Source organism: Hibiscus syriacus, unplaced genomic scaffold (genome assembly GCF_006381635.1).
Source record: "Hibiscus syriacus cultivar Baekdansim isolate YM2019G1 unplaced genomic scaffold, ASM638163v2 tig00117021_pilon, whole genome shotgun sequence".
Classification (NCBI taxonomy): domain Eukaryota; kingdom Viridiplantae; phylum Streptophyta; class Magnoliopsida; order Malvales; family Malvaceae; genus Hibiscus; species Hibiscus syriacus.
The window spans coordinates 2,009,101-2,031,639 of NW_024063527.1; the positions used below are offsets into that span (position 1 = coordinate 2,009,101).

The 22,539-nt window shown below is 37.3% G+C and overlaps 2 protein-coding genes across 4 annotated transcripts in view; both read right to left on the reverse strand.

Annotated features, from left to right (window-relative positions):
- Positions 1-1,038: 1,038 nt before the first annotated feature.
- LOC120195850 (protein C2-DOMAIN ABA-RELATED 11-like) lies at positions 1,039-22,489 on the reverse strand. 2 transcript variants are annotated; one of them, XM_039197791.1, is made up of 5 exons: positions 22,475-22,489; positions 2,977-3,125; positions 2,398-2,493; positions 1,263-1,618; positions 1,039-1,212 (listed from the first exon to the last, which is right to left on the reverse strand). In XM_039197791.1, the coding sequence occupies exons 2-4, from the start codon at positions 3,085-3,087 to the stop codon at positions 1,322-1,324; spliced, it is 504 nt and encodes a 167-aa protein (XP_039053722.1). In that variant the 5' UTR covers positions 3,088-3,125; positions 22,475-22,489; the 3' UTR covers positions 1,039-1,212; positions 1,263-1,321. The 2 variants fall into 2 exon arrangements, with proteins under 2 accessions (XP_039053722.1, XP_039053721.1); XM_039197790.1 differs by lacking the exon at positions 22,475-22,489 and adding an exon at positions 3,323-3,505 and having other exon boundaries at positions 2,977-3,150.
- The window catches only part of LOC120195845 (sister chromatid cohesion protein PDS5 homolog A-like), a 28,885-nt gene continuing 10,736 nt past the window's right edge, over positions 4,391-22,539 (reverse strand). The window contains exons 4-33 of one of the 2 annotated variants that reach the window (XM_039197781.1): positions 22,181-22,307; positions 21,841-22,059; positions 21,313-21,529; positions 21,088-21,233; positions 20,836-20,981; positions 20,196-20,345; positions 20,042-20,090; positions 19,753-19,944; positions 19,402-19,584; positions 17,792-17,946; positions 17,585-17,711; positions 17,309-17,458; positions 17,176-17,235; positions 16,862-16,998; positions 16,570-16,687; positions 16,341-16,475; positions 16,033-16,229; positions 15,796-15,952; positions 15,528-15,674; positions 15,082-15,162; positions 7,266-7,937; positions 7,088-7,159; positions 6,614-6,693; positions 6,027-6,078; positions 5,850-5,936; positions 5,710-5,753; positions 5,400-5,462; positions 5,204-5,322; positions 4,718-5,103; positions 4,391-4,626 (exon numbers count right to left, since the gene is read on the reverse strand). In XM_039197781.1, the coding sequence (XP_039053712.1) occupies positions 4,591-4,626; positions 4,718-5,103; positions 5,204-5,322; positions 5,400-5,462; positions 5,710-5,753; positions 5,850-5,936; positions 6,027-6,078; positions 6,614-6,693; positions 7,088-7,159; positions 7,266-7,937; positions 15,082-15,162; positions 15,528-15,674; positions 15,796-15,952; positions 16,033-16,229; positions 16,341-16,475; positions 16,570-16,687; positions 16,862-16,998; positions 17,176-17,235; positions 17,309-17,458; positions 17,585-17,711; positions 17,792-17,946; positions 19,402-19,584; positions 19,753-19,944; positions 20,042-20,090; positions 20,196-20,345; positions 20,836-20,981; positions 21,088-21,233; positions 21,313-21,529; positions 21,841-22,059; positions 22,181-22,307 (4,504 nt within the window). In that variant the 3' untranslated portion in view covers positions 4,391-4,590. Of the gene's footprint in view, positions 4,627-4,717; positions 5,104-5,203; positions 5,323-5,399; positions 5,463-5,709; positions 5,754-5,849; positions 5,937-6,026; positions 6,079-6,613; positions 6,694-7,087; positions 7,160-7,265; positions 7,938-15,081; positions 15,163-15,527; positions 15,675-15,795; positions 15,953-16,032; positions 16,233-16,340; positions 16,476-16,569; positions 16,688-16,861; positions 16,999-17,175; positions 17,236-17,308; positions 17,459-17,584; positions 17,712-17,791; positions 17,947-19,401; positions 19,585-19,752; positions 19,945-20,041; positions 20,091-20,195; positions 20,346-20,835; positions 20,982-21,087; positions 21,234-21,312; positions 21,530-21,840; positions 22,060-22,180; positions 22,308-22,539 lie in introns of both variants that reach the window. The other variant, XM_039197780.1, reaches the window with a different exon arrangement.

Here is a 22,539-nt window from a genome sequence, read left to right on the forward strand (position 1 = left end):
ATTATCTCTTTTATTTTATTTACTATACTTTTAGATTTTTTTAATTTAATCACTAAACTTTTGAATTACTCCTATTTTGATCACTCTGTATTGTTTAATATTATTTTGTTATGATATGTCAGTTTTATTATTATTTAATATAAATATATTTTAAAATATAAAATAAAAACAGAAGGTGGTTATTCACTGTTCGTTTGCGTTGGACACCATCATTGACGGTTGTAAACGGTGGTTGTTTAGTCTTATATTTCATCGATCTCTTCGTCTCGACCCTCTAAGTCCAAATCTGACCTCCATTTTGTCGGAACATGCTCCGAATCTGATAAAAAAAATGAGAAAACCAAAATGCAAATAGTCATCGACAACCGTAGATAGTGGTCCTTCGGTCCCAAATTTCATGGACCGCTTTGCTTCGACCCCTAATTTGAATTCGACCTCTATTTTGTCGGAACATGCTTCAAAGTCCACGAATATGAGATCGAAAGTGAGGAAACCAAAATGTTTCAATTGAGATTCATGGTTTTTGGGGCATTTTTTAGTTAAACAACCACGAGATTCGAACTCGAGGGTCTAGACAAACAACCCATGAAATTTGGACCAAACGACTACCGGTTCAAAAGGCCAACGATGGACGGTGGTCGATGATTATTTTAAATCTTTTTAAAATTTAATAATAAAAAAATATTATTTTGATTATTTATTTTAAATTATTTTTATATTTTAATAATAAAAAAATATCACATCATTCCAAAATAATAATAAAATAATTCAGAATTATCAAACCAAAAGCAATTCGAACGTTCGGTAGTAAATTAGAAAAATTAAAAGTACAATAAATGAAACAAGAGAGAGAATAAAGTTATGGTGTAATTAATCTTTTAATTTAATATGTTAATTGAATTTTAATTCGACTACATCAAAATTGGTGCAATATATATATAGCTTGAGCATCGAAACAAAACAGCTGGACCCTCTTGTCTAGAATTCATTAAAACCAATTGCTGAAACACAAAGTAAAATAACATTCAGGATGGCTTATATTTGGGTCAAGTTTTGGCTGCCATTGCAATCCTGAAAATTACAAACAGGGATTAAACAAACAGAGTTTTCATTCCACCACAGGTTAGTTTCAAATCACCTATTTTAAGCCTGATTACCTAAGCTAATCTACACTGGAAGCTTCACACATTCAAACCATTCTACCTTATATATGCCCACACCGACCTTAAGTTCTTTAGAATCAACCCCAAAGGCCAAAAGACCAGGACGAAAGCCGAGCCTGATCCCCCCAAAAACACTACGTCATCAGCAGATAGCTCAACTATCTTGAAGACCTGTCGCATACCTCAATTAACCTGACCTTTAGCTCTATCTGCCCGGACTCGACTGTGCGAAGCCTTAACCAAACACTCTGAACTACTTCACCGTTTATAGAACTAATAGAACTCTCTCTAACGAGACAATTATCAGTGTCAGGTACAACCTTCCTCAATGTCATCTCACCAGAAGAAACTCGGAGGGCATGGCTCAATCTAGCAGCAGAGACAAGTGGCTGAAGGTTTAGATAAGCATGTCCCATCTTGTCATCAGCCTTGAAACGGTCTTTGTCAAATACTTCCTGTGTAGAAAAGCATATTTCGTCAATTCTTCATAAAATCTAGTGCTATCAATTAATTTATTAGCATCTTACAAAGTAGTTCATCACTGGTATAAACTTTCTTTTTAGGAAAATTAGACAAACAATAACGTTAAGGCAGAAAATTCAATCTGTTTTACAGATGAAGTCTAAAATGATTACTATTTACTGCATGCTGGATGTTGTTGCCTTTTTCACATCGAAACTGAGATGTCAGTTGGAATATATAAATAGGATGTAGAGTAAAGAATCTGAATATCAACAAGATATCAAAAACATCAAATATCTTCAACTCTTTAGAGGAATCCTTAGACAGCAAATTTCTGATCAAATATCTCCAACTATTTAGAGGAATCTCCAGGTAACAAATTTCTGAAATTCCGCATCTCCCAGCCTAATAAAATCTCAACTCACCGACATTCAGTGAATACAGATAACACTCCAACAAAAGCAGGCAAAATGAATAACTTAGGTGTAGGCAGTCATAAACCAAAAGGCAAAAGGTGAACCAAAACCAAATGATTCAAGACAAGAGGAAAAGTAAATACATCGTATGCAAATATATTGATTCTAATCAAACCAGCTTGAATAGGATAACCATGGATCAGATATATTAAACACCCGGTAAAGGTCAGAACAAAGAAAAATGATCCCTATACCAAAGAACAAAAGTGTTATATGATAGGGTATGATAATTGATAAGATAAGGAATCAAACATGTTGAACAGAATACTTTTGAAGTACAAATATAAAAAACTTACCAAATTTAGAACACCAACAAGCTCAGAGAGGGAGAAAGTAAGCTCTTCATTCCATACTGGATTGAGGCAACTGTTGATAACCTTAGTTTTTGCCACCTAGAGTTGTGAGAATGTAAATCGAGAAACTTGTATAAGCAATCAAAACCAAAGGAGAAAGAAAAGATAGTCAGGGAATGAAAATGACGCCAGCCAACAATGGCTAAGCCTTTGTCAAACAAATTGGCGGCACTAAAAGCTCCGCTCATTAAGCTAGAAAAATTAGAGAATCCAACAATCTGTATGGCTGATAAAAAAAGACCATGAAAGAAAAGAGCAAATCATATGGTCTTCTTTTCTCTGTCTTCTTTTAACATTGATTCAAAAAACACAGAGCAAGATAAAAACAGTAGCTTTTGATACAGGATAATGGGAGGACTATAGAATTAGCAATGCAAAACATGAGTTATGCAAATTGTTTGAATGGTAGAATATCATCAATTTTACAGAACACCCACAACATCAGCAAAACAGTGTACCGAAACAAGGGAAGTATAAGATATTGACAAGTATGGTAAAAAAATGAAAATAGGCTAAACAAACCTGATCACCGAGCTTGACTACAACATAAGGATCACTGCTCTTGAAATCCCTGATAACCAACCTTTTACCTTGCACAACCACCACTTTTATCAGCCCCAAAAGCTCCCCCATTTGTTTTAATTCTATAACAGCACAAACTTCTGAGAAGAACCCAATTTCCAACCCAGAAAGAAACTGATTGGAAAAAACAATAAATTAAGCCGAAATAATTCATAATTTGCAGGGAAAGCAAAGAGATAAGCATAGCAAAGGATGAAGAGAGGGAGAAATTTAAAAAAAAAACCCCATCAAAGATGGTGCTGTAGCGAAGCAGATCCAAACATAAAAGAGAGAGGTTACCGTTTACCTTTGTTTCAAGTGGTATCCAAGGGTCGATAAAGCTGATGCTCGATCAACTTAAATCGCTTTCAATAAAGAAGCAAAGGGGAATCTCTTAGCTTTAGCAAGAGTAGTAGCCTAACGAAAATCACCGGTTAGATTAGGCAGTAAAAGGCGTAGAACAAAGTCCACCTTGGAATTCAAAAAGGCAAAGGAAATTAAATTAACAACCCACGTTCATACAATTACCAAATACCACAACATGAAATGCTTTGGTTAGACCTATATATACATACATGGTCATGACCCTAAACGTTAAAAGTGCTGGATTGGATAATTTATTTTTGATAAGGATTTTTTTTTATTACAGTTAATCAGATTGTATCCATAGTCCATATTATGCCTAGTATTATTAGGCACAAATTTAGAAGGCGATGATCAGACTGGGCCTGGTCTTTGGTTTCACACTCTCCCTTACTCGGTTTGTTGGGTCTAAATCCATCTGCTTCTGCTCCCGTTCCCTTGTGGTCTTCCCTTTTGACTCTGACATTTCTCTTTTCCAGGCGCCTTATCTTATAATCCACTCTCTCTCTACCTAATCGAAATATTTCCGGATTAATTACATTAATAGTCACTAAACATTTTATTAATTATGAAATAATTCTTAAATTATTATTAATTGATCTTATACAATTACCGTAACGTTCTCACATTTCGAATGTTCCTGTAACCGATGTCATTCTTGGCTAATATAAGCATTCTGCTTTCCCTCAAAAAAATTACCTTACACTCGTAGGTGACTCGGTAAAGTTTTCCTTTATCTATGAAGAAAAGGGAAAACTACTGCAGATGTTCACGACCGTGCATTCACACTAATATTTGAATTGACGAAATTTTGATTCACACAATGCATCAAACAGTTTGTGTTCACATTGCCAGCCGCTGGCTGAGCAAACGACGATGAAACAATAATCAATTTGACAAGTCAAATAAACTAGTGAAACAATCCCCAAAATAGAACCAACTATACAGAGTGCCCTGTCAATTTGATGCAACTACACCTTGGAATCTTCTATCTACACCACCCATGCACTAAAGTTTCACCCCAACACAGGGAATATGCCTACAGTTAATTTTACAGCACGTCCTCTACAATGTTCTAGTCTAGGTCTAGGGCGACTACTCGGACATTTATTACTGTGTTTACATAAGGTCAGATGGATATCATCTTCTGCAATCTTGTTAGGTTCTTGCTCAGTACTTGAACAGACACAGCACCGTCTTTGTTTACCACTTCTACTGAGGAAGACTGCTACTGAGGTTCCACTTGCTCTGCATTTAAGAAAAGAAAAAATGATCAAATAGAATCAAGTTATAAGACAAATAAGGAACTCCATTGAACACAATGCTAGATGTAGATTACAAGGGGCTCATCGTCAGATATCCCAGCATCCGCAACATCTGAAGTCGGGGAAGGTCCTTCCGATGATTTTTTCAAGATTGGAGATTTACTCTCAACATGATCACTTGCTTGAGTGTTTTTGGATTCGGATACAGTTGCTTTAGTTACGGGTTCTCTATAGTCTTCACTTAATTCATCAGGTGATTTCTCTTGCTCATCCAACTTTTGAGGATTTTCTGGTCCAGAATGATTCCCATCAGCATCAGATTTAACTTTATCCAACTCCTCGGCATTATTAGGGCTTCCATCTGTATCTTCTGAACTTCTCCCTTTGGAAACTGAAGCCACTTCCTTCCCAGATTCTTCTCTATCCAATCGGTTTGCATCTACCACACCGGTGTGTGCTCCTTCAGATTCAACAGGGAAAAAGGAAATAAACATGCGTTTAATGACGTGAAGGGGGAAAGAGAAATAATAACCAACAAACAATACCCAAGTTCATCTTACGATTTTCATTTGCAGCATTGGACTTGGATTCTGACACACCAGTGTTCTCTTCATCGTCGTTCAACATGCTCTTTTGAGTATGCTTCAAGTTCTTCTTTGGTGTCCTTTTCCTCTTCGGTCTGCGAATAAAATATCAATTAAGTTCACAAACCAATTGAAGACAAATAGCTTCTTATTGTATTGGCGTTTTACTCACGTCTTTACTGGACTCTTTTTCTGACGTGAACCACCTGAGCTCTTACTTTTCTGCCCAGGAGACCTGTCAATAGTACAGCAATCAAGTTATGAAGCAACATAAGAGTTAATTACTAAATATTGAGAACAAGTCATTCTCAAAACAAATGTGATATGAGTTCACTCTCTAAGTTAGTACCTTAAATTTTTTATTTCTTTTGTTGGGAGTTTTTTTTGGAAGGGGGTGGAGGGGAATACGAAATACAAAACTATACAGCAAAGTGAGATTCAGAAAGAATTATCTAAAAAACACATTAGTTAATAGCACATACGCTTCCTTCAGAGGGCTCTTGGTGACTTTCGATGAATTTGCCTTCTGTCAAAAATGCAAGTGAAACAGATATAGAGTAAGCTCAAATAAAAATCAAAACGATTTTAGCCTGAGAGTGCATGCAAGATGTGAAGTCTTAACCTTTCCAGACTTGCGGCCTGTGCCAATGAGCTCCCATCGCTCTCTTTCCAGACGAAGTACTTCCACATCTCCATCGTCATATAATATCTAAGGAGAAAATACATATGATTAACAGTCGGTTCACTGTGACACAAATGTTAAAATGTTAATTCAAGTTGGAATAAAACTGCATCTTACCACATGCTTCTTCTTTATAGGGTCATAAGACTTGACTGTTCCTTCATAAAACCTGGCATTTCCAAAAGTAAGATACAACAGTAAAGAACCTCTATAAGGATTAATGTTATGCAAAGTGATAATGCACCGGTTCAAATAGAATATTGCACATTTACAACATCGTGGAGGCAGTTGAAAAAAACTTTACAGACTAGAAAGAAACTAATACTCACGCAGAAACTGTGAAGTTGACCGGATAAGCACAATGTTTCATATACAATGCTAAACATAAAATCAAAAAACCTTATCTGCTATAAGACCAGCACACTTTTTTGAATAAATTTTGGCCCTTGTTAAAACAAATAAAAAAAAAAGATGATGAATTTGCAAGTCTGACATTGAAATAGTCATACAACACCAACAGAGAGCACACACTAATTTTCAGAATTTCAACTGTAACCAAATGAAGCCTCATTCAAATTCTCAAGACACATGAATGCAACATAAATAACAAAGAACAGCAAAGTTATTTAATCTATTTCACAGCATGATTCTCAGTAAACTTTTAGAATCTGCTGCAAAGAACAGCAACAGTTTTGATTACTTACTGCTTATCCATAGGCCACCACACTTTTATTCTGTCGCCAATCAAATCTGCAATATCAATTCCTTCTTCCTTGGTTGAGCACTGAACAAAAGAAACAAAGAAGATCAATAATGAACAATGGGCCCAAAACCAAGAGGATTTAAACGGAGAAAAAAAAAGCCATTCTAAATGTTATAGGACAATGCTTATAAGGCAACAATGCCACAATACCAAGAGGATTTAAATGGAGAAAAAAGAAGCCATTCTAAATGTGTTAGGACAATGCTTATGGGGGAACAATGCCACAACAGAACTGCAAAATTCAAAAAGTAGATTACGATAGTGTGCATCTGTGCTAAATCTCAACAACAGAGAGAGAAGCAAGGCAGGTGCTTGAAACATATCCAAATATTATAACACAATAAATTCAGCTAAAGCATTACAAAATGCATGAAAGCAATACCGAGACATAAAGGAGAGGGAGTGAGGGAGGAACCTTCGCTAATCCTGCAATGCTCCTCTTCTGCTTCTTGCTAGATCCAGCAGCAGACTTGCTGATCTCTGACTTCTGCATGGAGATATAAAACAGGTATCACAACAATGAACTGTGAGAACATAAAATGAGTGCATCATTGGACCCTGACAGCAATTTAACCAAGTGAAAAAAAAATCACCTCCAGAATTTCATCATCAGCTTCATCTTCCTCGTCCTCATCACTATGACCCCAGTCAGAGCCTTTGCCTTTGCCTTTGCCTTTGCCCTTTGATGAGGAGCTTCTTTTCTTCCGAATGCTTGGCGCCAAGTAGTCCGATTCATTATTCTCATTCCATCTTTTGCGTGCAGGCATTTTCTCTTTTGAATTATGTAATTTATCAATGTCCATTTCCATAGACAGAAACGAGGAACCTTTCGCTTCATGCCAGTCACCTCCTGAATCCCTTGAAGGGAACTTAGAAGAACTTCTAGAAATCTTGAAAGCACTATGTGTAGATGACGACCTCTTGCGTTTAGGCACTGGGACAGAAGCTGCAACATTGTCTTTTCTCTTATTACCTTTCTGATGCTCCTGCTCAACTTTTTCTTTCTTGGTAGAAAAATGTTTATGACCATTGGTTGATTCAAACTTACTGGACATCTGCAGACTATCCAAATTTATTTCTCTCACCATTTTCAAAATATAAACATCATTTTCTGCATCTTTTGCTTCTACCGAGGGAGACTTGTTCTTTTTAGCCTTCCGAGCCTTGGCTTCTTTAGATTTTAATTGCTTGATTATTTTTCTGAGAGGCACTTCATTTCCTTCAGTTTCACTATCTTTGAGTGCCTCTTCCTTGGAAATCTCTTTCTGAATCAAATATGTTGATAAAAGGAGAGCAGGAAAAGTTAGTAAACAATGTAACACGAAATACCAAAGTAGTCACTATTTTTTTTTTGATAGGAAAAGTAGGTCTCATAAAAACCTCCTTCTAAGTAGCCCTTACCATGAGGTCAGAACCTACTAGGGGAAGGAGGAATAGAGAACCTTAATATATTGATAATGTAAAAATTACATAAAACTAGAACCACTCCTTTAAGATACATAAAACTTAAGCACACTCTTATAACGCCTTGATTAAAAACCTCCGAACTCAGTACTAAAAAAGTGACCCACTACCCAATCCCCTCCTTTGCAAGCAAATCTGCCTCGCAATTACATCTTCTCGGAATCCACCTCACAATGACCTCATACTCAGAAACCGCATCCGCAATATCCTTGACAAAATTTAAAAGAAAAGGAGGAACTGACTCCTGATATTTCAACCACTCCACAGCTAGCTTGCAATCAGATTCAATAATAAGCCTTCCCTTCAATACCCATTCTGATGACACAAAGATGTCTATTCCTCTTTTGATAGCTTTTAACTCTGCTAAAATAATAGGAGTAGGCCCTATTTTTTCTGAAAACGACATCAATTTAATCCGATTCCAATCTCTAAGAATGCCCCCAATTCCTGCTAACAACCCAACCCTACTAACTGCTCCATCCACGTTAAACTTAAAAAAATCGACTGGAGGAGGACTCCAGTAAACCACAGGCCTGTTCGAATCAAGAGAAGCTGAAATATTATCAGCCAATGAAGGATCACCAATTAGAGAGTCCACTTGAATAGAGGATAAAGGATACTTAGCTAGGAACCATTTCGCAAGCCTTAACCTGACTGTGAAAAACAATGAGGATGTGTCCAGCTTGCCTCTTTCAAAAACAATTTCGTTTCTCATCTTCCAAATCGACCATAAAACAGCCCCCGGAATAAACTTCCACATATTAGAAAATGGCCTAAGAACAGACCATGAAATTATAATTGATGAAGGATCAGTAGGTAAGGCTAACTTGATACCCCAGTAGGCTATGATTCTGTTCCATAGTACCCAGGAAAACTGGCAGTAAATAAACAGATGCTGAACTGATTCCTCTGCTTGATTGCAAAAGGGGCATAGAGAGTCCTCCCCTAAGTGAACCCCCCTTTTCTTCAATTCCCCTCTAACCGCTACTTTATTAAGTGATAGTTGCCAAAGGAAAACCTCTACTCTAGGAGGAACCAGACCTTGCCAAACACATTTGTTCCACCTAAAGTTATCCTCATCCACTGAGTAGAAAGATTTCGTGCAAGCTTTAACGGAATACAAACCCTCGCCCGCACCAACCCAAAGCATGCAATCCTCCAAAGATTCATTTAATTTGATAACATTGAGCTTGTCCAATAGATCAACCAGCTGAGCCACTTCCCAATCGCATAGATTCCTCCTAGTCTTAATATTCCACTCCCAACCATTCAAATCAAAACTACCAAATTCAGCAACCTTACCCCCTTGATTTGTTGACAGAGCAAAAATCCTAGGAAAAAGAACTTTCAATGGAAAATCCCCCAACCATGTATCTTTCCAAAAGAAAATCGAATTGCCATTCCCAACTTGTAACCTCGCATGAGATCTAATGCATCCTCCAAAGAAATCATCCTTCATGTAGCTATTCACAATACCTCTCCAAATCCAAGAGTCCTTATGGGAGGAGACTTTATTGACATCCATAGAAAGACAACTAACACTATGTTTAGAACATAAGAACTTTTTCCACAAAGATTCTTTTTCGTTGGCAAACTTCCACACCCACTTTCCCAATAGTGCTCTATTAATAAGCTTCAAATCAACAACTCCTAGACCACCTCCACACTTCGGTTTACAAATTTTATTCCAACTCACCCAATGCATTTTCTTCTTTTCTTCTCCTCCACCCCATAAAAAATTCGCCATCAAAGAGTTTAATTTTTGACAGATTTTAGCTGGAATCTTGAAAATAGCGAGATAAAAGATAGGTAAAGAGGATAAAACCGACTTAATAAGCACCAATCTACCGGCCATAGACAAAGAAGAAGCTTTCCATCCCGCCAATTTCTTATCAAAGTTAGCTAGGACTGGCTCCCACAGTTTCTCACAGTTTCTTTTAGCCCCTAGCGGAAGGCCTAAATAGACTGTCGGAAATGAACCAATAGAGCAGCCAATGTCCCTAGCCCAAATTCTCAGTGTGTCCTCCTCCACATTAATACCATACAATTTACTCTTAACTAAATTAAGATGAAGCCCCGTCATAAAACTAAAAATCATCAACACTCGTCTAACGTTTTTAATTTGAGTGATGGAGGCTCGACAAAAAATAATTAGGTCATCCGCAAACTGAAGATGGGTCAAATTGAAACTGTTTTGCACATTTCCAAAAGAAAACCCTTGAAATAATCCTAATTCCACAGCTTTATTTAACATCATATGAAGGAGTTCACCAACCACATTAAACAAAAGAGGAGAAAGACTACATCCTTGTCGCAAACCTTTAGCAATATGAAACTCTTTTGTAGGAGACCCATTCAGTATAATAGATATAGAAGCTGTAGAAATACACTTATTTATCCAAGAACACCACCTTTCTCCGAAGCCCATCTCCTTCATAAGCCTTAACAGAATCTGCCAATCCACGGTGTCATAAGCTCTGCTAAAATCCACTTTGAAAACAACCCCCTGCAGCCCTTGTTTCCTCCAATAATCTATGCCTTCATTTGCTAAACAGGCGCAATCCAACAATTGCCTCCCCGGAATAAACGCAAACTGTGTAGGGCTAACAATATCTTTAACACAAGAAGAAAGTCTTTTCGAAAGAACCTTAGAGAGAATCTTATACAAGCTGCCCACTAGACTAATAGGTCTATAATCTTCAATACTCTCAGGATTACCTTTCTTTGGAATCAAGGTAATAAAAGCATGATTCACTCCATGAACCCACCGCTTTCCATTGTAGAAATCTGAAAAAAACTCCATAATCTTCACCTTCAACAAATTCCAATACTTCTTGTAAAAACCCATTGTGAAACCATCCGGCCCTGGTGCTTTTGCACTATCCGAAGATGAAATTGCTTGCCACACTTCTTGCTCTGTAAACACCTCTTCTAGAGAATCACTTTGAACTTGAGACAACTGTTTAAAATCAAAATTCAAGCCCTCAACTTCCAGTGTAGTTTTTTCATTATATGCATTCTTGAAAAACTTAAACACACTGTCTTTTATCTTTTCTGGATCCGAAATAACTTTGCCTTTAAAATTGATCGAATGAATAGTGTTGAATCTATTCCTTTTCAATGCACTAAGATGAAAAAACCTTGTATTCCTGTCTCCATCTTTAATCCATCTGTTTCTAGATTTTTGAAACCAAATTCTCTCCTCAATCCTTAACAGTCTCCATAATTCCTTTTTAGACTCAATCAATTGTGCCCAATCCCCTGCAGACTGCTTTCCACCTTGACACTTTAAATCCAGACTGTTAATTTTAATTTCCAGCAACGAAATTGACTCTGACAGCCCTAAATGTCCACTTCCAGACCAGTTTCTGATTTCATTTTTGCACCCTGCAGTATTCTGAAAATTCCACCACTATTGTTCTTCTTCTCTTCTACTTCCAGTGAGTCTGCAACTAAATCATCAAAACCTTGTTCTTCTAATAGAAAATTAAAGAACCTAAAAGGTTTTGGACCCCAATTTGTAGATTTATCCTCCAGCAAGACTGGATTATGGTCTGAAATAGATTTCGGTAAAATCGACTGCACAATGTTAGGGAAAATCTTAAGGAATCTTGCGCAGATAAGGAACCTATCCAATTTCACCCATGTTGAAGATTCTCTATTACTGCACCAAGTGAAAGAACCTCCTGACATAGGCAAGTTAATGAGATTGGCTTTTTGTACGAATGACCTGAAAATATCCATAGTATGCCAATTTTGTGATTTGCCTATCTTTTCTTCTGAATCAAGATACGCGTTGAAGTCTCCCCCTAGACACACTGGTAAATTTAGAGCTCTAACATACTTCAGCAACTCCCCATAAAAAACCTCCTTCTCAGCTTCGACTGGAGGCCCATAAACATTAATAGCTACAAACTCCATAGAACCATGCTTAGATTTTCCTACTAACGCCAGAAACCTACTATGCACAAACTGATCAATGACTTGAACCACGTTCTCATTCCACAATGTAATCAATCCCCCCGATGACCCCTGTGCTGGAGAAACCAACACCCCCTTTAACAAGTTACCTCCAATCCTTCTAAAAATCGCCCCATGGCATCTTTCCAACTTAGATTCTTGAATGAAAAGAAAAACTGGTTTCGTCTTCTTGACTAACCTTGCTGCAGCTACACACTTCTCCCTCCTCCCAAGACCCCTAATGTTCCACGAAATAATACTAAAATTATTCATAAAAAAGAATTACTCCCCCTACACTCAGCTAAAACTGAGCAGCCTTCATCCACCCCTAACTGCATCTGTCTCTTGACCAAGACATAATAATTTATCAATAAAAGCCTCCTTCCCTTCCTTAAATGAAATACCTAACATCTCACACACTTCCCAAGTATCCACTGCTTCCTTCAGTAATTCCACAAAAGAGGAAGAAGAAGCAGTCGAAATATTAACCAAGTCAATAGCTTCAGAAATTAAGGCTCTCCTCTTCCTTCTCTTCCTTCTCTTTTCATTTCCTTTCCCTGAAGCATTCACAGAAATAGCTTCCACCCTTTCAACACCATCATTACAAATGGTAGGGACCGTAGATGTATTCTGAAAATCGGCAGAACCATTGAAGTCCTTATCTTGTCCCTTTCCAATACTATTCGTAGGAAACTGCTGTATACTTCTAGGAACAGAATTGTTCTGCTTAAGCTTCGGAGAAGCCATGGGACAGAAGACATCATCTTCAATAGCTGGACACAACCATATTCTTCTATCTCTTGACCTTTTATAAACTCGGGCATAGCGTCCTCTTCCCCTTCTGCCAACAGGAGCACTCCTAATTGACAAACCTATCATAATATCTTCATCTTCCATATCCCCATTTTTTCCTTCTTCTATTGATACACTTCTTTCTTCTGCAAAAAATTCAGACAGATTCTGCTCCTTATTCTTGTTTGCTAGCCTAGCCCAATTCAACTTCACAGCAGGGCCAGCTGGAATAATTTTAGTAACAGGAGAATAAGCCTCCCAATTAGACTCCGAATGGGCTGAACTCTGGGCTGCAACCTCTCTCAGCCCAAGGCCTGCAAACTCCCCCCTGGTATTTAATTCAAATTCAAACTTGTCTGACACCCCATTACTATTGGGCAGAGTGTCTGACTTATTTTCCAAATCCTGATCTCCACCTTCTTCTAACGTCCTCCTTTCTTGACTTTTCTGAAGCCACGTGTCAACTTTTGACCAGAAACCTTCCGCAGAGTTCTCCCTGTTGTCTCCTACCTTATCTTTGTTTCTACCATCTTCCTCCTTTGACACTTCGTCATTGCAGTTGCCAAATGACACAGTCTGCCTCACGTCTCCATAAGCTTCAGAGAAAGCATTAGAGCTGGATCCCACATTAACTTTAACTTTAAACGATCTGCCATAAGATCCTACAATAACAGATTCTTGTACATCGAACGGACTTGCCACCCTTAGCAGCATTCTAGCCGAAGAGAGGTCATCTCTGTTTCTTGTTCCCTCCGGGATACAAACAACCTTTCCCCACTTTCCTCCAAGCTTCTCTAGAAAAGGAATACTCCAACTAAGAAGCGGTAACCCAACCAACTCGACCAAGCAATAAGCCAAAGGGACTCCATCTTCACTCAACAATGGATCTACCCAATCAAACCAGCAGTAAAGTTTCTCTCTAAGACTCGACCACGCCTTCAGGAACTCTTCATTTGTATTGAAGATAATAATGCATGCGTTCCTAACATATCCCCACTTTACTATCTTGACCTGGAACCCCTCTTTTGCCAAAGCTCGCACCACCATAACAGGCTGAAATGTATCTTTAAAAATCCCTGTTAAGGAATTTTTCACCCAGCAAAAATCTTCTGAAGGGATGTGCATATCCCAGACATTTCTTACTCCTTTTGCTTTCTTCTGACCTTCCCTGTTCACCCTTCTTTGTTGATCCACACTCCTACTGTTATCCACATTCACAACCTCCTTATACGTTCTGCCATCTCTCAAACTTCTCGGTGACTCCAAGTCAACCTGCTGTCTGCCATTAGCTTCTCTACATGGCTTAATTCCTTCCAGCTGAGATCTTTTAACCTCTGCATCTCTCTTCCGGCCCCTCTTATACTTAGCCACCCCCACAGTGACTCTCTTCCCATCAATCAACGTTCCATTTACATTCATAACTGCTCTTCTGCAACCTTCCTCCACCGCATATTGCACAAAAGCAAACGTTGATGACTTATAATTCGTTTTAACCATAAAACTTGGGATAAAGACCCTCACTATTCTACCATAATGGTTGAAAATCTCTCTTAACTCACTTCTGGTAACTCTCTTACTAAGATTTCCAACAAAAACAGTCCATTCCTCACCGGAGAATGAATGACCAAACGCACCCGCTCTCTTTCTCTCTCTACTTTTCTCACTCATGGTCATACCCCACTGTACTTATTCAAAGGAATGGATATGAAGAAGGGCTGATTTTATTGGACGGTTTACAAGTGATTCCCAAAGTAGTCACTATCATACCAGTATGGAAGTACTCTTTCGTTCTAGTACATACCACACACAACCAATGTATTTCGTTGTACCATTTAAAATTTGTCATGAAATTTTTCTTTTTTTTATATACATTTATAGCTCATTTTCAAGTTCTGTTGTGTATTACAAACAGTTCAACAGTTTAATCGAATAAACATGCTTTATTAAGAGGGGGGGGGGGAAGATCATGAGAGAATATCAGTAGGAATTTTTTAAAAGAATCAACCAAGAGAAAAGATTTTTTTTTTATATTGTGTATCAACCAGTAGAGGGTGTACCAACTGGTATGGACCAGTACAGTATTGTACCAATTCTGAAGAACTTTCTTAAATATGGGTACGTACTACGGTACTTATAGCACTTACAAATCACCATATAGTACCCTTTAGATGAATGAAAGAAAGCATATCATACCGTTTCATCACATTCCAAGTTTAGGGATTCAAAGTGAGACAGGACACTCTCATCAGATAACCATGTTTGCCTTTCTCCATCCTATCAAAATGATGAAATAGCCATAATAAAAAACATTGTGCTAAAATTATAGCTCAAATATGCTGTGCAAATGAAGAAATAAAAAATGTCATTGGCACTATGTAATTGCATGGATGAAGCATAACACTGTTTGCACAAATTATTGACAAGTGGGTTAGCTACACAGAGAAATGGGTGTTATACACATTACAGAATAAATAGCCGGCATCCAAACTCTTAAGTATAAAAGTTCCACTGTTAGGCACAGTTTTTTCCTATCACCACCACGTGATTGAAGTTAAAAAGCTTCAGATAATTTGACATGCAGATCCCCATGGAGAAGTACAGTAAATATGATAAAATGATAAATATGATAGGAGTCTTACCTGGGAATCTTCACCTTCTTTTCTTTCATATGGTTTGTACAGGAGTGGAGGCAGAGAGACTGACTGTATAAGCCCTTGCATATCATCCTCCTTATAAGCTAAACGCCTCATGATCGAAAGGCCAAGGTCACAAATAGCATGTGAATTCTGTGTGGGGGGGGGGAATCATACGAATTAGCTTTTTTGTTTTAATAGGGCTTTAACTTACCTCATCCTCGTGAAAGGCAGAACTGTTAACCTATGAACTAGTTAGAAAAAAACACTGAACCTTCGATTTTATTGCATCAAAAACGTCTTCAGAGTGCTTGATACTCTTAAAGATGGAGAATATCAAAGAAATACTCTCCTTCTCCTTGTTAGCACCAGCTTCTGACTTGGCATCTTCATCTTTGTTCACCAACAAAGAAATGGTCAAGTACAATTTCCTGAAAAATACAGAATAGATGAGTTAAATGACTGAATTTGTATCTCAAACAAAAAACAAAGATTAAGAAGATGCATATACCAGTATGTTAATTCAAATGCTTTGACATCCTTGCATTCATCTGGGTTGGGGCATGAATGATGAGCAAGAACATGGACCAAATAAGGCAGTATGTATTCAGGATATAATATCGAGGAACTTGTATCAGATTGTATAGCAACCTGCCGAACTCTTGCTTGCTGATACATTTGAAAGATATCAGCTAAATTCTGTTTTTCCTGCTGTTTCAAACACAACAGAAAATACCAGTGGCATTCACAAATCACTCCACAAAGGAACAACAATTGGACATCAAACTACACTAAAAAAACAAAGTTCTGCGTGTAAACCTCATCAAGCTTAAGCTCTTTGTATCCAGGCACCCCAAGTAAGAAAGCACAAGCATATTTTGCATCCAAGAGTCTGTCCTTAATATATTGATGAACTTTGCTGAGGAATTGTTTCCTAGCCTGAGGGAAAGAGATCTAGAAAACCAAAAAGACACAAGAGATCGGCAAAGTGAACAGGAAAAGTTAAAGAAAAAAAGATAAATGAAATATATTTCAAAAATGACCTCACCTCCGCTGCCCTCAAGGTTAAATAGAAGATATCAACAGGAATCTTATGATCCCAGTTCCGGGACAGACGAAGAACTGCCTTGGCTGCAGTAAGCCTTAAATGGGCCTTATCAACTAAGCTGAAAGATAGTAAAAACTTGTGCGTGAAATTTGAGCCTCAACAAGCAAAACATTCCAATCAATTGAGGAAACCGACATAGATGTTCAACAGCCAGAAGCAAAATATTAGTAAGTAAAGAAAACAGAGACTGAGCCAGAAAGAGTGAGAAACCTCCATATGTCAGCTATAGTACCTTGATTTTATATCTTCAGATATTTCACCAAAAGAAAGTATGTTTCTAAGGAGCCCCAGAAGGTTATCAATAGCAGGACGAAGATGAGCATCTTTGACAGGCAAGTAGCTCTTAACCAATGTCTTTATCCCGAACACCTGCGGCACACAAACAATATTACAGGCTGAGATATCCATCACAAAAAAATTATAAAAGCGAAAAACCTCGAAAACCAAAAACTCAAACCCGGACTCCATGTTCCGAGAGATACAGACACTGTTGATAAAATTGCTTTTATCAGAAATGATAATAACAAACTGACAACAATCCACAACCTTCAACATGCAAAGTTCGCTTTTGTCATGCCAACATTCTTTTGCACTGCAATCTGCATCCTGAAGCAACAAAGAAGGTTTATGCATGAAAATAAATATGACAGATTAAAAAAAACTAAAAGATACGACATACATTACTGCATCCCAAAATTTTAGTTTTAATAAATTCTTCAACTTCACTCTCTCTAGTTTCAAAAACAGGCATTGCAGTCTGGGCTATACATCCCAAAGACTGAAGTACCGCTGGTAAATGTGTCTTTTCCTCCAGCATGTCCACAAGGCTCTGCAAATTGAGCAATGAAACTGTTGGTTAGGCAAATATATGAAAAAGTGCTATTTGTAATATTTAAAACAAAAATGCAAACACACATTTCGAATATATAACTAACGAGCATAAGTATTGTGTAACCTTATATAAAACGGAGAGAGATTTGAGCCCGTCATCCTTTGTTATTGCTGCTAGTGCATGCACTGCATACTTGGCTTGTCTCCTATTACCTTCTAAACAAAGCCTCTCCAATATAAGATCAATTGAACTGCAAACAAACATTACCAAGATGTTAAGAATAAGGGTAACATACTAACTCTAACAAGTCTAAGTATCCCAAAGTTGCACCTTGATGACACCGCGAGTTGTTCTCGGATGGTACTACCAGCCTTAGCCAAAACATGCAAAATCCCTTCCTTTACAATTTCATTGTCATCTTTCAGAAAATTAATCAGCTCTTCTTCAGTTCCACCCAGAAGCAATGGACTAAATCGTGCAAGAATCTGGAAAGCAGCAAAAGACATTAAAAAACAGAAGTAGAATATGTTCCCAAGAGGAGAAAGAAGAACATAAACTTTATAGGACCAATGTTGAAAGCACTAAACTTGCAAACTCTTATTAACAAGCTGAACTGGAGCATAGGAAAAGAAGACGCTCACAAAAGCAAATACCAAACAAAATTTTTTTTTGATAGGAATAGAATGCCTCTTTAAAAACCTCCCTCTTAGTAGTCCTTTGCCCTAAGGCAGGAACCATCAAGCGGAAGGAGGAAAAGAGTACATCAATTTATTAAAGTTTAAGCTGTTACATAAAACTTAAGAACACTCCACCAAGATACAAAAGACATAAAACACTCCTGAAACACCTTTTCTCTAAAGCATACAAACCAACTAAAGCCACATCAACAATCACCCAATTCCCTCTTTCGCTAGCTTGTCAGCCTCACAATTACAACTCCTAGGAATCCACCTGACAATAGCCTGCTTTAGAGAAACAGAAGTCACAATTTCCTTAACTAAATTAGACATAAAACACAGGGACAGAAACTTGGCTATTGATCCAATCCACTGCTAGCTTTGAGTCGCTTTCGATAATTAGCCTACCCTTCGAAACCCATTCTGAAGAAACAAAAATGTCAATGCCTTTTTTGATAGCTTTCAATTTTGCTAGAATGGGGGTGGTAGGACCGACATTTTCTGAAAACGAAAGAAGAATAACCCGATTCCAATCCCTGAGAATTCCTCCTATTCCAACCATCATCCCAACACAACAAACAGCCCCATCCACATTCATCTTAAAAAAGTCCACCGGAGGAGGATTCCAACAGTACACCATTCTGTTCGGAACCTTAGAAGCAGAAAATTTGTCAGCCAAAGAAGGATCACCAATTAATGAGTCTACCTGAATGGAGCATAAGGGATACTTTGCTATAAACCATTTGGCTAATCTTAAACGAACAGTGAAAAACAATAAAATTCTGTCCAATTTTCCTTTCTCAAAGATAATCTCATTTCTTAGCTTCCAAATTGACCAAAAAACAGCCCCTGGAATAAACTTCCATATAGCAGAATTAGGCCTCAAATCAGCCCACGAAAGGTTGGGAGGGTCTTGTGGTAGAGCTAACCAAATACCCCAGTACCCTATAAGCTTAGTCCACAGTTCCCAAGAAACATGGCAAAAAATAAATAAGTGCCAAACTGATTCATCCCATTGATTACATAAAGGACAGAGAATGTTTTCTCCTATATTAACCCCTCTTCTCAACAATTCCGCTCTCACTGCTAATTTTTGATGGGATAATTGCCAAAGGAAAGTCTCCACTCTAGGAGGAACTAAACCCAACCATACACAATTATTCCATTGAAAAGAATCATCAATAGAAGAAGAAAGAACTCTCCTACATGCTAGGACTTGTTCACACCCAGGAAAAGTAGTTTCATAGAGATACAAATTATTACCACAAGTATATTCATGCAAGATTGAATGTATAGTGTGTTTCTGGCAGACTTCTGTACAGTAACCTCCATGAGGATTTCTCTCACATGCTCCTTGTTAAAAAGTAGATAAGAACACTTCAGGGAGAGCATACTTAGAAAATCATAGAGCTGGTGCCTCTCAGAAAGTATTTTAAGCAATTCATCCTGCAATTTATGAACATATTTATCACAAATAAATCGTACAATGAAAAAACTTAGATTTCATGGTTCAAACTACTCGTCATAATTCATTTTTCCCCCAACATCAGTGATAAGTTCACTTATGAACTACATCCCATTTAAATTTGAATTTGTCAATATCTTACAACCTACCCGACCACTAGAAGCTTGATGGGAGCTGGTATTGGGATCCATTAGATTCAATAAAATCTTCCAAATGTTAGCGTCTTTAACCCGATCAAGAGTCTGAAAATTCTCTTCAGCCTTCACAGGATCAGAAAAAGAGCGGGACATGGTTTGGAAGCTAAATAAAATTTTCTTTTGTATTTCAGGAGAATCACTATCCTGTATTGAAGAAAGAACCAGTTATTTCAATTTAACAGACCATAGAAGTGTAACTTGTGTGCTTTAGGATACTATTTCATCTCTCAAAGCGTCTAACCTGATGTCTCTGCCTTAGAGAGAGATACCTCTGCATCTCTAGCTGTAACCTGCAATCCAACAAGAAACCCCCAAAACTCAATTTAGAATCCACTATATACAAAATTGAAGAGGAAGTTACTCAAAAACCATATAAGAAAGCAAGTACAATATACCTTAGCTTCTGTTCTAGCATCCTCTCAAGTGACTTGACCTCAATTTTGTCAAACCCAGAGAAAATTCTTATCCAAGTTCTAACTTTATCTCTGATTGAGAATTCAGTAGGAAAGAGGGATCCACATAAAACAGATTCAATTGTATCTGACCTGCAGGGCAGATCTACATGTTACCAGTGCTATATGATGATGCGAGACACACCAAACAAAGAGTCACAGCACAAAGCTCTTTAAATTTTCTACTTGGCATTTTACCATAGGAAAACAGTGTTCACTAAGGTATTAATAAAAAAATTAATAGATTACTAATTCATCCTATTAACTAATTGCAAACACGCTCAGGAATAAATAAATAAATAATCATGAGAAGGAAATTTATACAAACAAGATTTCCAGTCTCTTCTGCATGCCTTTGATTGAAGATATTATTTTATAAAGGGATGAAAATATGGAATACCTCCAACTCAAGCTTATATCAACCCTTCATAAATCTACCATCTTTCCTAATAAGAGATCTAAATGTATTAACTAAATAGCCCCTAAACTTTGAATAATGAAGAAAAACAAAGATAAAATAATGTGATATGTTTTAAACAAGTGCAAAATTAATCCTTGCTTGCAAGCATCTCAAATGACTTACCTAAAATCTTTGTCATAGAAACACCTAAAAATCTTCCCGGGTATCCAATCAAATTCATTATGATTGATCGATCCATCAGAGTATCCAGCACAATAAACTTTGAAGATCTCAGCCAGCCTTTCCATTGTATATTTTTTAACAAGCAGCTGTACATTCCAAACAGAAGAAAAAGTTAATATGCATTAGATAATGATCGCTGGACACAGTAGCGGTAACAACAGTAATCCAAGAAGTACAGGAAATATAACATACAGATTTGTCCCGAAGACGCTCTGCAACTAGTTTTACAGTCCCAACGGGAACAGAAACAAGAGAATGACAAGAAACATCACAAATTACATCCACAACTTGCTTTCGAACATTTTCATCATAGTCTAAAAGCCGATCACAGAGGGCAGCTAGAAAATATAGAACAAAACAAAATTAGCCAACTAGCACAAATAAAAATATATATTAAAAAAAACAAAAGAAACTCACAGATAATTTGAGGAGCCTCAGATCTTGAGGGATCCGACAATAGACAGCTCTTAACATGTTGGAGGACAGACATTCGAACATCAACAACTCTATCACTCAGCCTCTTCAAAAATTCTGAAAATATTGGCTGAAATGCTTCAGATATGCTCGAGCCAGGCAGAGCAAAGAGAGATCCAACCAATCTCACAGCTTTCAAACGAGTGTCTATTTGATCGGTCTGCATATATTGAAAATTACAAACCTCAGAAATTGTTCATCGACTTTGGCCATCTTTGAACTCATTTTCCCAACATAAGACTGAACTATGAAAAATCCATAATAAAGAGGACAAAAAGAAGCCCCCCTTTCCAAAAAGACTAGATCTAACTCTCCAGAACTACAAAGATTTCATGACAAAAAGATTATAAGAATTGTTTCAGAATATAACAAATTTTCTCAAAAACAACAAATAGATGTCTTAAAATGGAGAAAAAATCATAATGCAGTTAAGTAATTAGTAAAAATGAAAAAAAATGATTGTTTGCATACCAACAGCTCTCCCGTGAGGTATGGGACAACTCCTGACAATATCTGAGGAGCACAATGATAAATGTCATAGATAACTTCATGATAGTCGATTTCAATTTTTACTGGCTGATTATCTCCAGACATCACTGAAATAAGAAACTGTTTTATGCCGGTTTCAAGTTTTTCTGAGCACTGCTCTATAATATTCATAGCAAGTCTCCTGGCTGCTTGTGTAACAACCTGAAATATAGATTCCAGAAACAAATCCCCTTCCAATTAAGAATTATAGCTTCTAAGAAATAAATACAGGCAGCAACACAGTCTGTAAGCAATAAGCCGATAGTAAACATGAAATTCTTACACTTCTATTACGACCTAATGCAGACAATATAACAAGTAAAAGATCATCTCGAACATCTTCACTCTCTTCTAACACAACGGTCATGATTGTCTGCATGGATGATAAAACACTTTCTGGATGATCATCCCTGCAATATGCAGTAAAAATCAGTCTTTCATGATAATTCAAAATACAAAGTAGAAAGCTATAAACAACCTGAAGGTTCTTACTGCAAAAGCAATTTAGGGGAAGATCAAACATTCAAGCACCCACTATACCATGAAGAATCACGATACAAAAATGAGACATCTGATGGAGAGAGTGAGAGAGCGAGAGTGCAAGTTTTCTGATGGAAAAGTGAGTGAGGTCCATGGAGGGGG

Excerpts from the sequence above, each read along its gene's own strand:
- LOC120195850 (XM_039197791.1), bottom strand. The coding sequence starts at position 3,087 with ATGGGGGAGCTTTTGGGGCTGATAAAAGTGGTGGTTGTGCAAGGTAAA. Across the intron at positions 2,494-2,976 it reads TAGTCAAGCTCGGTGATCAG|GTGGCAAAAACTAAGGTTAT; the intron begins GTTTGTTTAGCC and ends TCACAACTCTAG. Across the intron at positions 1,619-2,397 it reads TTGTTGGTGTTCTAAATTTG|GAAGTATTTGACAAAGACCG; the intron begins GTAAGTTTTTTA and ends TTTTCTACACAG.